Source organism: Mandrillus leucophaeus, unplaced genomic scaffold, assembly GCF_000951045.1.
Source record: "Mandrillus leucophaeus isolate KB7577 unplaced genomic scaffold, Mleu.le_1.0 Scaffold216, whole genome shotgun sequence".
NCBI classification, from domain to species: domain Eukaryota; kingdom Metazoa; phylum Chordata; class Mammalia; order Primates; family Cercopithecidae; genus Mandrillus; species Mandrillus leucophaeus.
The window spans coordinates 20,955-35,859 of NW_012102210.1; the positions used below are offsets into that span (position 1 = coordinate 20,955).

A 14,905-nucleotide genomic window follows, 5' to 3' on the forward strand; every position below is an offset into this window, starting at 1 on the left:
CGTCTTGCTCAGTGGGCTTACATTTCTACCGACCCTGAGCAAGGGGAAGAGGAGTTACTCATCTTTCGCGTGGGTATATGCCCTGAAGAGCCAGCGCCTCCTGCGCCCTCTCCCGTCCGGGTCAGCCCCACTCACAGGACTCTGCAGGATCATGGTGACGCGCTTCTTCTGCTCCATTAGGTTGAAGTCCTGCCGCAGGTCTGCTGCCTGGTTGCGAAGACGCATGTACTCGGGGTCATCCTCTGAGAAGCGGTCAAAGTAAGGCTGCCCCTGCGGGGGCGGCGGCGAGGCAGCCTCAGGGACCGTCTCTTCGCTCATTTTCCCGGTGGGTTTGCAATCCGCTCCTGGAACCCTACAGAGAAGCGGAGAGGGTATGCAGTTGGTTGGTGCTCCCCATCGGGGTACCCGCTTCCCAGAGAACAGGACTGGGTTCGGTTGGATTCTCAGTGGGGTGCGGCTATTCCCAGGATAGTAGAGGCAGAGCCTGGGGAGGAGGGCAGGACGCCGGCAGCGGCCCCATATATCCATCTATAGGAGCGCTGCTGTGCCATGAGACTAAGTAAAAACATGGGTTCAGGTATCCACTCCCTTCCCCAACTAGCCAGCGCTTAAATGGTTCCACTTGGCTTGGAGTAGAGAGTTCCCCGAATGCAAACATGACCTGCAGACCTTGTTGAGCATTTCTGTGATGCACACCTATGTAGTGGTAAGCTACTTACTGGAAATTAGTACTTCATCTAAAATGGAAACCCTCTAAGAAGGCCCCTCAAAAATTATGGCGGAAATAGCTACTGCATGCTGGGCTTAATACCTAGGTGATGGGTTGACAGGCGCAGCAAACCACCGTGGCACACATTTACCTATGTATCAAACCTGCACATCCTGCACACGTACCCCAGAACTAAGAAGAAAAAAAAGTTATGGTGGGAAATTCACAAAAGAACATTAGTATCAAACAGGGCCTACTGAAACTACTACTACAAGAGCATGGGAACTACTAAAATGTGGGAAGCACTTCGCCCAGTGCTTTTCTTTACAACTTAAACTTTGCTCTGGCCCGTGGAAAGGAATTTATTGGTGAATCTGTTTCTGTGAAACTTGTCTTAATGCAGAATCAGATTCTCATTTCAAGTGTAAAAAGAGGTATGCAACTTTATTAATGGAAAATTATTTTCTCTTCAATCCCACTCAACTCATGTTGAGAAACAACAACTAAGGTTTGCAGGGTGCTGTGCTGCCCGGCTGCCAGATCCCCACATGCTGTGTGTAAACCTACTCCCTGGAGCACGGACCATGACAGCCTCTGGAGAGTCAAGCTGCGGGAAAGCCGTGGATTTTTTCTAATCAAGCATGCTTTTTAAAATGTGTGAATGATGAATGAAGAAATGTTTTCTGTTGCTATCTTGGAGCCCTTCTGAAGAGTAAGCCTGCGGTTCCGGGCTTCACTTCCCGGCTGTGGGAGTTTGGTCAAGCCCATCTCCCTTCCTGTGTCAGCACTGCAAGGCCTTTAAGTCAGTGCTCTGCCCCTTCAACACACAGGGTGGCCTTACAGAGCGTTGGCCTTCTCCCTGCTGGCCGATTCTCTTCTCAGCAGAAGGCAGCATGTACTTTGGCTGAACAATAATTAGCTTTTTAACATACATGTGGAGATACAAATAAAAGAGCATTACAAGGGACCAGGACACCTGGGTTCTTATCCATAACCTGCCACTCCCTTGCTTTACCTCCATGGGCTCCCATTCCATGAGGAGATGGCGTGCTCTCTTGTTCTTTGGGAGAAGGCTCTTGGCCTCCCGGGTCCTGATCTGCCCTTTGCCTGTGGCTGGCCGGTCCTGACTCCCTCCAGCCTTGCTCCAGCAGTCCTATTGGCCCCAGCCTACCCTTGATTCTGGTCAGAAACTCATTACAAAGGAGACTTTGCTGATGTCCAGTAAAGCATATTCTTGTTGTCCCTGAGCTGCCTGTAACCTCTTCTTCCACATTCTATCAGAACTCCACCCTCTACCCTTGCAATCTCTCTGGGTGGGGTGAGGGGAGAATGATGCCATAGATAAGCTTGGAGGACAGTGGGAGGCCATTCCATCAGCCCAGAATACACAGATGGTTTCTTGTTGTTCTTGTTTGCATTCTTCCTTTAGGGAAAAGGCAAAAAGTTCATTCAAGGGAAGGCACATGGACAGAGTTCCTCAAGGATCAGCTGCTGGTCTGAGCCCTCAGCCTAGAGCAGTGGTTCTCAACCTAGAGTGCACAATAGCATCACCTTGGGAACTTTAAAAACTATTGATACCAGATATTCTAATATAATTAGTCTGAGGTATGACCTGGACATCAGGATTTTCAGAAGCTCCCTAATCCCTAATGAGCAGCCAGGGTTGAAATAGCTATAGTTTAGATGTTACTGGTTGCAACATGTAATGGAAAGTGTCCATTTCAGGTGTTGGCCATTTCTAGCCAGTTGGACATAAGATGGCACAAAACCTCACATGTCTGACTGCCACACCACAGGCCACTTCCCATAGCTGTCTTGGCCCCTCCTCTCATTCAAACCACCACCTCCCATCATACACTTGGCCTGGAACATGTTACATTAAGTTTGGCCTAAAGCTGCCTCCTTACATATTTTAAGTGTAGCCTAAGGGCTTTTCCACGTATAATAAACTGATGTGTAATAGACTGTAACCTACTCTTGTGACAAGTAGCTGAGTCTTAGCCAACCACAGCAGCTGAGTTTCCACCAATCACAGGTAGCCAACTATTCAAACACTGTTCCAATAAAGCAAACACAGAGCCGTAACCAATCCAGCCATGTCTGAACCAATCCAGCCGTGTCTGTATCTCACTTCCATTTTCTGTAGGTCACTTTCCTTTTTCTGTCCATAAATGTATCCAATCATGTGGCAGTCTCAGAGGCACTCAGAAACCATTCTGGTTCTGAGGGCTCCCCAGTTCCTGAATCATGCTTTGCTCAAACTCTGTTAAGTTTAATTTGCCTAAAATTTTTCTCTTAACAGGCAGTGGGAGTGCTCCAAATGCCACCATGGCCCGCTTCTGCAAAGCTGCCAAACCAGGACCTATGATCTTAATCATTCCACTAGTTAGTCATCTTCTTATGAAAGCCCTTACCTGATTTCCCTCAACCAGCACCACACTTACCAGCAGTGTTGACAAAATATTTGGTAATAGGAGATGGAGATGAAGGGTTGGAGGTAGGGGAAGGGGTCTGCTGGGAGTGGCAGCCAAAAAAAAAAAGATTCTGTAAAGAAAGATTTTGGAACAGATTTGGCAGGCTGCTAGAATAGTTGTTATACTTAGCAACATTTAAATCCAGACCCTTTCCTTTCATCTGAATGGAAAAAGAGTGATTGAGTCAGGGATGTTGCTGGTGGACTGAGCTCTAGACTAGAAGTCCAGGGACCCACAGTCTTGCCCCTATGTGTCACTTAGTAGCTGCATGGGCTTGGGCAAGTCATTACCTCTCTCTGGGTCTCACTTTGCCCAGCTCTAAATGAGAAAATGAACCGAATCACCTCTGGGGTCCCTTCCAGCTCTGACATTATGATTTACCTGAGTTGGAGACAGATACATTCATGTAATAAAGGCAGAAGGATGGAGGATCTGGGTTTCCTGGAGCAAGAGACCTTCCTGCTTTCCCCCAGAGCCTCTCCCACAAGTCAGATGCCAATAGAGAAACATCTGCAAAGAACACACATTGGCTTTGTGGATTCCAGTCAATCCCATGTGCATGGGGTTAGTTAAGAATATTTCACCTCTCTCATGCTCACACCCAACCTCATCCCTGGACCTTGAAGATAAGAAGGGATGACAAAGTCAAACATAATGGGACTGCATTGGAGCCACACAGACATATGGCCCCCACCCAGATTCTTCTGGGCAGGCAGCACTGCAGAACAAAACTCTTCCAGAGACATCACCTCATCGAACCCCATTCCTTCTCTGTTTAGTGACTCATCATAGTAAATTAATTCTCTCTGGTGCTTTCAAAGCCCTGAACCTTTGATGTTATTTTTAAAACAGCAACAAGCAACTCCCCTTCCCCAGCGAGTACACTGGATGTGAGCATAGGCATGTGAGCCCCCTGTGCTCCCTAGGACTCCAGGCTCCAAGCCAACTGAACTCTCAGCTTCTCTGGGACTGGGATCATTTTGGCCAGCACAGCCTTGTACTGAGCCTTCCTGGCATAAACCCTTTTTCATCCAGGCAGGAAAAGGTTGACCATCTCCCCTTCCCCATGGAGCGGTTCCATTTCCCAGCAACTGGTCTGTGAAGGCTGTGAAGTAGCTCTGCCCTCTCTGAAGTGCAAAGAACCAAGAAGCTCTGGGCCTGATGGACAGGAGCTCACACCACTATGCCCCAGGCCTGCCTTCCCTTCTTAGAGCCCAGCCCCAGAGGGTTGCTCCAGAGGTACTCCGATGGGGGTGGTGTAGGACATGGAAGCCCTGACTCCATCACCATCACAACAGGGGCCTGGGTCAAGCCTTTGGCTTTGTGAATCAGAGGCATCCTCTTGTGCTCCTTCCTTCTGTCTCCAAAAAGTTATGTGCAGAATGGCTTAGCAATTAAAAGCAGAGACTCTGGAACAAGACCATCTGGGTTCAAATCTCAGCTGTGCCACTTATTATCTGTGTAATCTTGAGCTAGTTATTTAACTGCTCTGTGCCTCCGTTTCCCCACATATAAAATGGGGACTGTAGTAAATTAACTACCTTGAAAGGTACTTGTGAGGATTAGTGAAGTTAATGTATGTAGAGTATTTAAAACAGGGCTTGATACATATAGCAAGTGCTATTAACTATTTACTCTTATTATGTGTGATTTCAGGGCTTAAGTCATCTTAGCATTAGGAATTCAAGTAATGAGAGGCTTGTGATTCAATTATAAACAGGTGCACACTAAATAACTGTAATTATGTGTTTTAGTCTAAAAAACTAATTCAATCTTGAGCTATATTGACAAAAAGAAGAACATCCAGAAAAAGACTGAGAATGTCCAGTTTCCCAACCAGAGAGTGGGAACAGGTCAACCTCGGTATCACAAAAAAGAAGCTAAGCAGGATGCTGGAGATCAGAGACCAGCGTGTGATGAGCCAGGTGTGATATAAGAAAGACTATATCTGGTCTTTGTCCCTGGTTCCTGGCACAGAGTTTCAAAAACCTTTGGAATTCCTAAAATGCCCAAAAGACAGTAGGAATGTCTTTTGTTATTCATCACGAGCGCCTTTCAACTGAACCTGAGTTTATACTAATAAGGTGACGTATAATAGGCCCTTAGTTTCAAGGAAGTGTCTAGCCACCTCAGAAAATCCAAGCACATGATTAGAAGCCTGTAGCATCAGCTCCACCCCCACTGCCCCCCCACCCCACCACTTCCAAAGCACGGAGAGGGGCTAGAGATTGAGTCCAGACAAGTGGCAAATGATTTAACCACTCATGCCTCTGTAACAAACGCCCCTTGATTTTTTAAAAAAATCTCTGGACTCCAAGGTGTTGGGGAACTTCCTGGTTGGTGAACACATTGATGTGCTGGGCAAGTGGTGTGCCTGGATTCCACAGGAGAGAGCACAGAAGCTCTGTGTGCCTCACCTTACACCCTGACCTATGGATGCATCTCTTCCACGTGGGTGTTCCAGAGTTGGACACTTTGAAATATGATTGCAAGTACCATGCTTTCGGTGAGTTCTGTGACTCATTCTAATGAATTATTGAACCTGAAGAGGGGTAACGGGAACTCCTAAATTTATAGCCAAGTCAGTTGGAAGTGTGGGTGACCTGGGGACCCCACTTGTGGCTGGTGCCTGAGGTGGGGATGGTCATATTCATGACTTTGTCCTTTACCCTGTAGTAGTTAGCTTGTGTGCCCTTCAACTCGGGGTAGTGCATGTCAGAATTGAGTTGAATTGTAGGACAGCCAGCTGATGACAGGGAATTGGTGACATAATATTACCAAGCAACTTTTTATTCATGATGTATTTTCATCCCCAGGACCAATCTATGAGGTCGATATTATTGTTCCAGTTTTACTTAAACAAAATAAAGATAGGCTGGGTGCAGTGGCTCATGTCTGTAATCCCAGCATTTTGGGAGGCCGAGGCGGGTGGATCAGTGTGAGACCAGCCTGGCCAACATGGTGAAACCCCGTCTCTATTAAAAATACAAAAATTAGCTGGGCATGGTGGCATGCATCTGTAGTCCCAGCTACTTGGGAGGCTGAGGCAGGAGAACCTGGGAGGCAGAGGTTGCAATGAGCTGAGATCACACCACTGCACTCCAGCCTAGGTGAAAGAGGGAGACCCTGTCTCAAAAAAAAAAAAAAAAAAAAAAAAAAAGAGATAAAGATAAGATAAAGATAAAGAAACTGAATTACAAAGAGATGAACAAACTTGCTCAAGGTCACACAGGTAACAGTGGAATCAGGATTTCAACCAGGTTTGTCTCTAGCCCCACATCCTGCACTTCTCCACTCCATCATTCTGCCCCAGAACATCTGCTGGGCTGCCATGTGGAAGAAGGATTAGGCTGGTTCTCTAGAACCTCAGAGGCCAGAACTAGGAAACCAGGTGGTTTTTACAGACAGGCAGATTGCAGCTGAGGGCACAGGGGAGAACTTCCTAAGGGCAGGAGCTGCTCAGTAATGGGAAGGTGGAACAGGCTGTCTTGTCAGGTGGGGAGTTGTCTCTGCTGGGAGTCAGAGTGAGCACAGGATGCTGTAAAGGGGCTTCTGTCTTTGCTGAGTCACAGGCAGGGAGAGGACTAGTGACTTCTAAGGTCCTTCAGGTTCTGTGGTAGGTCTTGAGTCAGCAGGATAAGGGGAGTTCATGGCAACGACCTGAGTGTCTGGAAGCTCATCCTCATGCAAAGGGCCTTGTCTGCACCTCATGTGATGGGCCCAACCAAAAAGTGTGCGTCACCCCCATCACTGCCAGAAACTGCTGCTTACTTACCGAGAGACTGGCCCAGCCCTGTCCAAGGCTCCTTCCGTTCAGTGTTCAGTCTGCACCCCCCAGTTCCACTCTCAAGGGTGCCGGCCACATCTACACAACCTCAAACATCCAGGTGGAAACTGCAACACACAAACACAACAAGTGTCAGAGCCTTGCCTGCACCACCATGACTCTTTACCTGATTTATAAGAGCTTCTGGGAAATTCCTTAAAATGAACTTGAAACAAATTTTTATTTTAAAAGCAAATTATGCCTTTAAAAAGGTAAAGAGGCCGGGTGCAGTAGCTCATGTCTGTAATCCCAGCACTTTGGGAGGCCAAGGTGGGGGGATCACGAGATCAAGAGATCGGGACCATCCTGGCCAACATGGTGCAACCGCGTTCTACCAAAAGTACAAAAATTAGTCGGGCATCGTGGTGGGTGCCTATACTCCCAGCTACTCGGGAGGCTGAGGCAGGAGAATTGCTTGAACCCGGGAGGTGGAGGTTGCAGTGAGCCGAGATCACGCCACTACACTCCAGCCTGGGGGACAGAGTGAGACTCTGTCTCAAAAAAAAAGGTAAAGAAAGCTGCATTATCTTTACAATTGGGATAAAAATTCCTTTTAAAGAAAAGAATTGGATAATCTCTTTGCTGAGTCCTGACTGGCAAGGCCTCCAGGGACAGCAGTTGCCCTGGCCTAGTGGAGGGTGCAGAATGTGGAACTCCTGCACGAGCCCAGACGGGGTTGCTAGTTGCTGAGCTGGGAGGATCTCCATTCCTAAGACCCCCAAAACACTTCACTAACAGCTGCTAAACTCACAGATGCTAATGTGAGTGATGTTTGGATGCAGTCCAAGACGCAGAAGCAGCCTGAAGAATACTGCATCCCAGGAAAATGGGAGAGTTTTAGATTTGCACAGGCTGTCCATGGGTGAATTCAAGGCCATTTCACCTAGAGTTCGAGGGGAAGAAAGGCCCCAGCGAATACCTGGATAATAGATTCTAAAGTACTACTAAGGAGGAATATAAAGTTGTTAATACCTTACAAACTAGGGTGAGTTACTAGTCTAAAACTCCTAGGAATCAAGGTCTTCAAAGCATTAATTGTCAAAATGTTTAAAAATAAAGACAAGTGATGACAAGTGATCATTTTCCATTTTCACTTGGACATCCTGTTGTTCTGACCCAGAGCTGCTGGGGGCTGTCTCATCCAGGGCTGGCAGCATCCCTGACCACCCCCACCCTACCGCCGCCTGCCCATGGCTCTGGCTCACTGGCAGCTCAGGTCCATCCCTGACCCAGTGCTGTCCAGAGTGGAGCCATTCGGAGAGACTCGTCCCACCAATGAGGGACAAGGAAAACTCATCTTGGTAGGTACAATGTGCCTGTGGGAATCCAGGACACCTGCACACCCACTAAGGCTCAGCCTCCTCCTCAATCCAGCCAGGGGGCCTGGGGCTCAGTGTTTCAGTGCCTGGATGGTCCCTGAGCCCAGTCCTGATGCTCACGATTCTACTTAGGAACTTGTAAGTTGCTTCTAAGAGCGAGACTCTGCGCGCTGCACATCCAGTGCCGACTGAGGTCTTTCTCCAAAAGGTTCTATTTTTAACTAGAACAGGGTCCCAGCCACCACTTGATGCTGCCTCTCTCCAATGGTGGGGTTTGCTGATGTATCTCCACTGCCCTCCTTAAGGACCAATCTTGCAGCCTCAAGCACCAGCTTCCTCCCCTTCCCCAGAAGGTCTGAGGCTGCCCTGTGGCCATAACCTGCTAAGATTTGAATTTTCAGAATCTCAGCTTTTTTGTGTGTTTACTAATAGAATTAATCCTTTGCCCCCAGAAGTAGCCTGCACCATTCCTGTAAGAAAGCAAACATTTATCCCCAGTGTAAATATACAGTGAACAAAATAATTCCCACCTCAACCCCCACTGCTGCTGAAATTCCCCATCAGAGCACATTCCTTGGGTTATGGTGTTATGCCCTGATTAAAATGAAAATAGTCCTGAGAGGTATTTGAGGCAAATGTATTATCTAGAAACCATTGTCCTGTGGCAATGAAACTGTCAAATTTCTGATCGTGGAGTTGGGCTGAGCAGGCAAGACAGGCACCAGATCAGCAAGCTTTAATGAGAGAAGGAAGAGAAAGAGGCCTAATGCCAGGGCTGCTCTAGTGAGGCCCCAGCTGCTGTCCTGGGGGAATTTAGATAATCCTGGCCAGACAGAACCCTCTGAGCCTGCTGAAGCTGCTGTACCAAGCACAGCATCACCCCTTGTGCAGCCTTCAGCTTCCCAGCACATGCTTTGAGAACCTAGCTCTCTCCAGCTTCCAGCCCCCACATCCCTCAGGCAGAGCGGAGATGCAAGGGACAGTGTGAGCCACGGTGCCCCATGTAGTGAAAACAGATGCCTGACATCCCCTGGGTGGTTCAGAGAGCACCAGAGGCACAGCCCCCTCAGAGCCACCGGCCCCCTGCTCTTGGTGTGCAATCACGCTGGGCTGTGAGGCAGCAGGAGTTAGGGCAGTGCATTCTAGTCCTTGTTGGCTGCTCTGGACTGTGAGCCCGGACATTAAAACACTCAGGGAACTTTGCCTACTCCTGTGTCCTGCAGCCTCTTTAAAAGTCAACCTGCAAACGGACCATCACTCCTGCCTACCCCACACCACAGCCTCCCCCGCCCCCTCCTCTCTGCCCCCTACCAACCAGGCATCCCACCATGGAATCCCACCTTGACTCCCTCAATTTGCCCTGCACATTTAATTGGTCACTAAGGTCTCTGGTTTTATGTCCTAAATATCTCTCCACCCGCAGTGCCAGGCCCTGAATCATGCCTCCATCTCTCCATCCTTTAATGATCTCTGGTCCACAGTCTTTCCTGGCCCATGCCTGACACTGCCCTGCTAAAAATCCATCTCTGTCGCCAGGGGCAGTGTTCCTTAACTTTTTTTTGTTGTTGTTCTTTAAAGCCCTGCTTTTCCAACCAAAACCTAATCAAATTTAGCCTTTATTACCAAAATGGCAGGTATACTTTTCACATTTTCCAAATATAAAATGTTAAATCTGAACGGGCTTTGTCAAACCAAATGCACACCCCATGTTAACAATCCAAGCCCATTGATGCCCAGCTGGGAGCTGTGCATTTTTCCCTCTGCCCAGCCCCTTCTCCTTGAGGACAGCTACCCTGTAGGATGAGGCTGAGACTCAGATGACACCTCTACTCCCAGCCCCCTGACCTCTCTGCATTTGCCTCGCTCTCCAGGGGCTATTCCCAGGACCCAAGAGGCACAAAGCAGATTCTTGGTTGGGGCTGGAGTCTGCCAGGAACACCCTCCTCTCTTCACCTCCTCCCTGCAGCTCAGGTGTCCTCTCCTCTGGAAGCCTGCCCCCTACACCCCCGCCCTGGGCTCTCACATCACTTTTACTTGCCTCTTCCATTCCACTTGCAGCCCGGCAGCAACAATCTATTACCGTGAGCTCCTGGCAGGCGGCCTGTGTCTCTGCATTTCTCTATCCTCCCTGTTGCAATAGAGCCTGGTGCCAGTTAGGTGCTGAACAAATGTTAGTTGAAGGTAAATTGGGAAGAGCTGGGCCCACTTAACAAAGCAGCCCTGTCCAGCCCTGAGGTCCCAGCGGCAAGTGAGGCCTGAGGGGAGCTCATGATACAGTGTGAGGAGACAGACCCTGAAGGCTAAGGTGCTGAGTGTTCATGGAGGAGTGCATGGCAGGTGCCTCAGTGCCCAAATCACCTCTTGTCTTGGTATATAACCCAGTGGCTGGCCCCTCAGCCACCCTTCTTGCCTAACTTGAGGCAGAACCCAGCAACAGACTGCAACTCTTACATTAATAAATCTGACATTAATTATGGGGAGACAGAGAAGAAGGTAATATTACATACCACACAACACACACAGCAACCCCTTTGGCTCTCCCATGTTCAGCCCTGCCCTCTCTCTCTCTCTCATCTCCTCCCTTGAGCACCCCCTCACCTCTCTTGCCTGGGACCCTCCTCTCTGCACAGAGGAGCCCAGGAGCTCCCTCTCAGCCTGGCCAGCTCACTTCCTCACACCTCTGCAGCCTCTCAGCAGGGTCCCTGCTTGGGATTCGCCCTGGTAGGATGGCAGCTGGAGACTACACATCACGAGACGTGCTTCCTGTCACCAAGCATCTTCTTCCCTGTCCCACTGAAGACCAAGTACATGTAACCACTGGAGTATGAAATCGCATTTCTATGGATCGTTCCTTGTGGCTATAAGAGAAACAAAGGTCTATAAGGGGAGTAACAGATGCCCGAGTTGTCTGACTTTTTGTTAAAATCAACCTAAGCTTCATGTGCCCTGAGCAGAGGCAGGCGCTGTCTCCTGCCACTTCAGTGGGGGAGTCTCCAGACAGGAAGAGACAGTCTGTGTGGCTCAGCACCCAGAGCTCAAAGTGGAAAGACACAAGCTGCCACTTCCCAGGTGCTCCCCAACAGCCATGGCTATGGGTCTGTCAGCTGTCCTGGCCTCTGAAAGCCCCAGGCCCTGGTCCTACGGGTCAGCTCCCAACAAGGACAGTGTAGCATTTGTTCCAGGACTTAGGCTTGAAGTCAGAAGCCAGACTCACCGATCCCTGAATGAGACTCCCACAAGTGAGACAGGAGACGCTCAGGGCTGAGCTGCTGCTACTTTTGCAGAATAAATGAAGACGGTTGAATAAGGGACTGGACCACACCCTGCCTGATGTGTTCAGATAGAGAGAAAGCTCATGCCTCTGGCCAGTGGGATTATAGGGAAAGCTTATCATCATTTCTTCAAATACTTCTGAGTTTTACAAAGTTCTAGATTATGTATTAACTGCTGTGATCATTTAAGCCAAAAATAGTTGTAAAGAAGAAAGAAAGAGGCAGGACAGCGAGGGTAAAGTCTATGTCCATCTTAGTTGGAAGAATCCTTTAACCCCTTCACTGCTGCAGGCCCCGTAAGTTACTTATTTCTGGGCATCCCTGGTGCAAACATTCCTAGTGAAGTCCAGTGAATTTTAAAAGCCCTCCAGCAAACAGCCTCAAACCTAATAGCTGGGAGGCAATGCTTTTCTGTTCTTCTATCCCGGAATTAGACTGTTGGGGAATGAATGGACTGAGTATTCTTTCTTACGGACTTGGAATCATTCCCATACCCGCTAACTAAATCAACAGTTAATTTGTCAAGTATCTGTTGTTGCCCAGGAATGAGCAAGAACTGGAATTGATGTGAGAGGGAAGATGGCTGGGAGAAACGAGACATGGCCCTGCCTGCTAGAGGCCCACAGTCATGTTTGTATTCATGAAAAACATGCATGTAAATGAAACATGCACAGATACATGCACATATATGCAGATATGTAATTCACTATTAAGGCCAACACACTACAGGGCCCTGACAATGAACGCCGAGGTGATCAGAAATGAATGGGTTCAACGCTTTTTGGGAAGGGAGACTGGAAACCTTGGGTGCACATTATGAGGACCAAGGTCCTGAGTTAGATCCTGAAGAAAGACATTATTCCATCCACAAAAGCTGTGAAACTCCAATAAGTGCCCAGTGCTATGCCCAGCCCTGCAGTGAAGGACCCAGCATCCTGGTTTTTCGGGAGAGGAAATTGAGACTGCAGGAACCTGGGTGACTTGATTCAGGCTGCAGAGTTGGTGAACGACAGAGCTTGGGTTTGAACCCCTCTAGTTCCAGAGCCTGTTCTCCTTTTACTTCACCACACTTTCTGCCCCTCATTCAAACAAAGGTGAGCAGATGCCAGGGGCCTGGTAGGAAGTGGGGCGGGGAGGGGAATGGACATCAGCAAATGGCCAGAGCCCAAGTTCTATATTCCTGGTGGAAGCCCTGAGGACTTGGCCAGCACCAGAAAGGATGATTCTACTTCCTATTTCTGGCATGCGGGGCTCAGAACCAAGCTCTTTCCCAGCACAGCAATGGGGATTAGGAGGCAAGGGAGAGAGTAGGCACCTCTGGGACTCGCTCTGACAAAGTGAGCTGAGCTTTTAGGTATAGAAGATCCACTGGCCCCTCAAGAGGACAGGTGGGCTGCAGTGGTGACAGCTGGTGGTGGGTCACCCACCTGCACTTCCAGGGCTGCCAGTCACTGCAGTGTGGGTACAGCCACCTATGAGACTTGCTTCATATGGACTCAATACAATCCTTCCACTAAAAGATCTGCCATGGGTCAGGACCTGGCTCGCCACTGGGGACACAAAGGGATGCAACTGCAATCCCATTTCTCAAAAGGCCCAGGACAGGGGCGTGGGGGGCGGCTCACAGAGAGATGATTACAAGACTGGGGCACAGTGATCTGGTGGAGGTTCATGAAAGTGACCAGGGGGTCCTAACCTCGAGGCTCCAGCACTGGGCTTTAACCCACTCATCAGCAGCCTCTGCCACTGATCACAAAACCATGTGGACCTCATGCCTTCATGAAAGGAAAGAAAGGGTTGTTGGGGAAGCCCTGGTGATGCAGAGACAGTGCTGAGCTAGCAGGATGGCTGGGCTCAGTCTTCCCATACTCAGTGCCTTCAGTAAAAAGGTCGAACTGGGAGACTATGCAGATAAAAGCCCATCAAAAAGGCTGTCTAATTGAGCTGACTGTCCTGATTTACTGTTGCACCTCAGGCTGTCCTGGAATCCAGTCACAGATACTTTTAAGCAGTCACCTTGCCTGCCTTTTGCCTTCAGGCAACTCAATGGAGCTATATTTTGAAAAGTTTCACCTCAATCAAATTCAAACATGAAACAGTTGATTCTGCTCCTTGGCCCAATCTGAGAGCGTCCTTCAATAGGAAGGTAAAGTGTAACTCATTGGATCATGTGACAGGATTGTCTTGTCCCCATCCCCAACCACCCCCCGTCAAGAAATCCAGGAAACAGCTATCAGGTATGTATCCTTTTTTGTCTAATAGAATAAGCCATATCCTAAGCCATAAGAGGTGGGAATAAATGCTCATTTGGCACATTAAGGTTGAAGTTGTTTTGTGGGTTCTTTTTATTGGGCATTTCCCCCCACTGTTTGGGCATAAGAGAAGATAGGAACATTTTGTATCTAAACTGGAGGGTAATCCTGCACTATCTCTCCCCTCTCCAGACTGGGGAAGCTGTGAACATTCAAAACTGAAATGAGACTTGGGAGTGCTGGTGTGGAGGAGGGGAAGGAGGAAAGTTAGTAGGCCCAGAGAGAGGAGATGGTGGGAAGCAGAGGGAGTATGTTAAGGGTAGGAGGTCAAAAGGCTCACATGGGGAACTGCTGGCCTCTGGAACATCCATGTGGAGACATCTCAAAAGCCTGAGCAGTGAGGCTCAGGCCATGATAGGGTGTTAAGAATAGGATGGCAAAAATAGGAGAGATGTTGACTGTCCATTCCTAGGATAGCGAAAATAGGAGAGATGTTGTTTGACTGTTCACTCCTCTCTCTGATGATTCTGTATTCTAAGTGTCTCCTGCAGGATCACCAGTTATCCATATGTTGGATCTCTGTTCTCTAAATCTATTGTTATCGTCTCACTGATTCTGTTGTTGACATTTTCCTTACATTCTGACAGTTTGTCAGTATTTTCCACTTCACTTATTGGATTTTATTATGGGGATATTAAGGAAAGAGCTATTTCACCTTCTGTATATTTCTGTGTGTATGTTTGCGTATCCATGTGTCAGAGACAATGCTATGTGCTCCCCAAACCCATTTCCTCTTCTTCCTGGGAGCCTATGTTTCCCAGCCCCGCTTCTGTCTGGACAGGACCCTAGGGAATGTAAGCCAGTGGAAAGTAAGCAGAAATAATGTCATCCCCAGCAGCCAAGCCAAGGCAATTAAGAGCAGAGGTGCCTTGTCCACTCCCTTACTCCTCCCTTGCCTCCCTGCTGGAGGCAGAGGATGCAGTGGAAACTTCCAGGCTCTAGGAAATGACGCAGCCACCAAATGGAAGAAAACGGGAAGTCACTGCAAGCAGC

The 14,905-nt window shown here is 48.6% G+C and overlaps 1 protein-coding gene across 1 annotated transcript in view; it reads right to left on the reverse strand.

The window, feature by feature from the left end:
• Positions 1 to 11,641, reverse strand: part of LOC105540139 (beta-adducin) — a gene marked incomplete at its 3' end in the record, with an annotated part of 32,508 nt that extends 20,867 nt beyond the window's left edge. Inside the window, exons 1-3 of the mRNA XM_011980631.1 lie at positions 11,543 to 11,641; positions 6,959 to 7,077; positions 136 to 352 (exon numbers count right to left, since the gene is read on the reverse strand). Coding sequence (XP_011836021.1) covers positions 136 to 318 — 183 coding nt within the window. The remainder of the gene's footprint in view (positions 1 to 135; positions 353 to 6,958; positions 7,078 to 11,542) is intronic.
• Between the last annotated feature and the right edge of the window lie 3,264 nt (positions 11,642 to 14,905).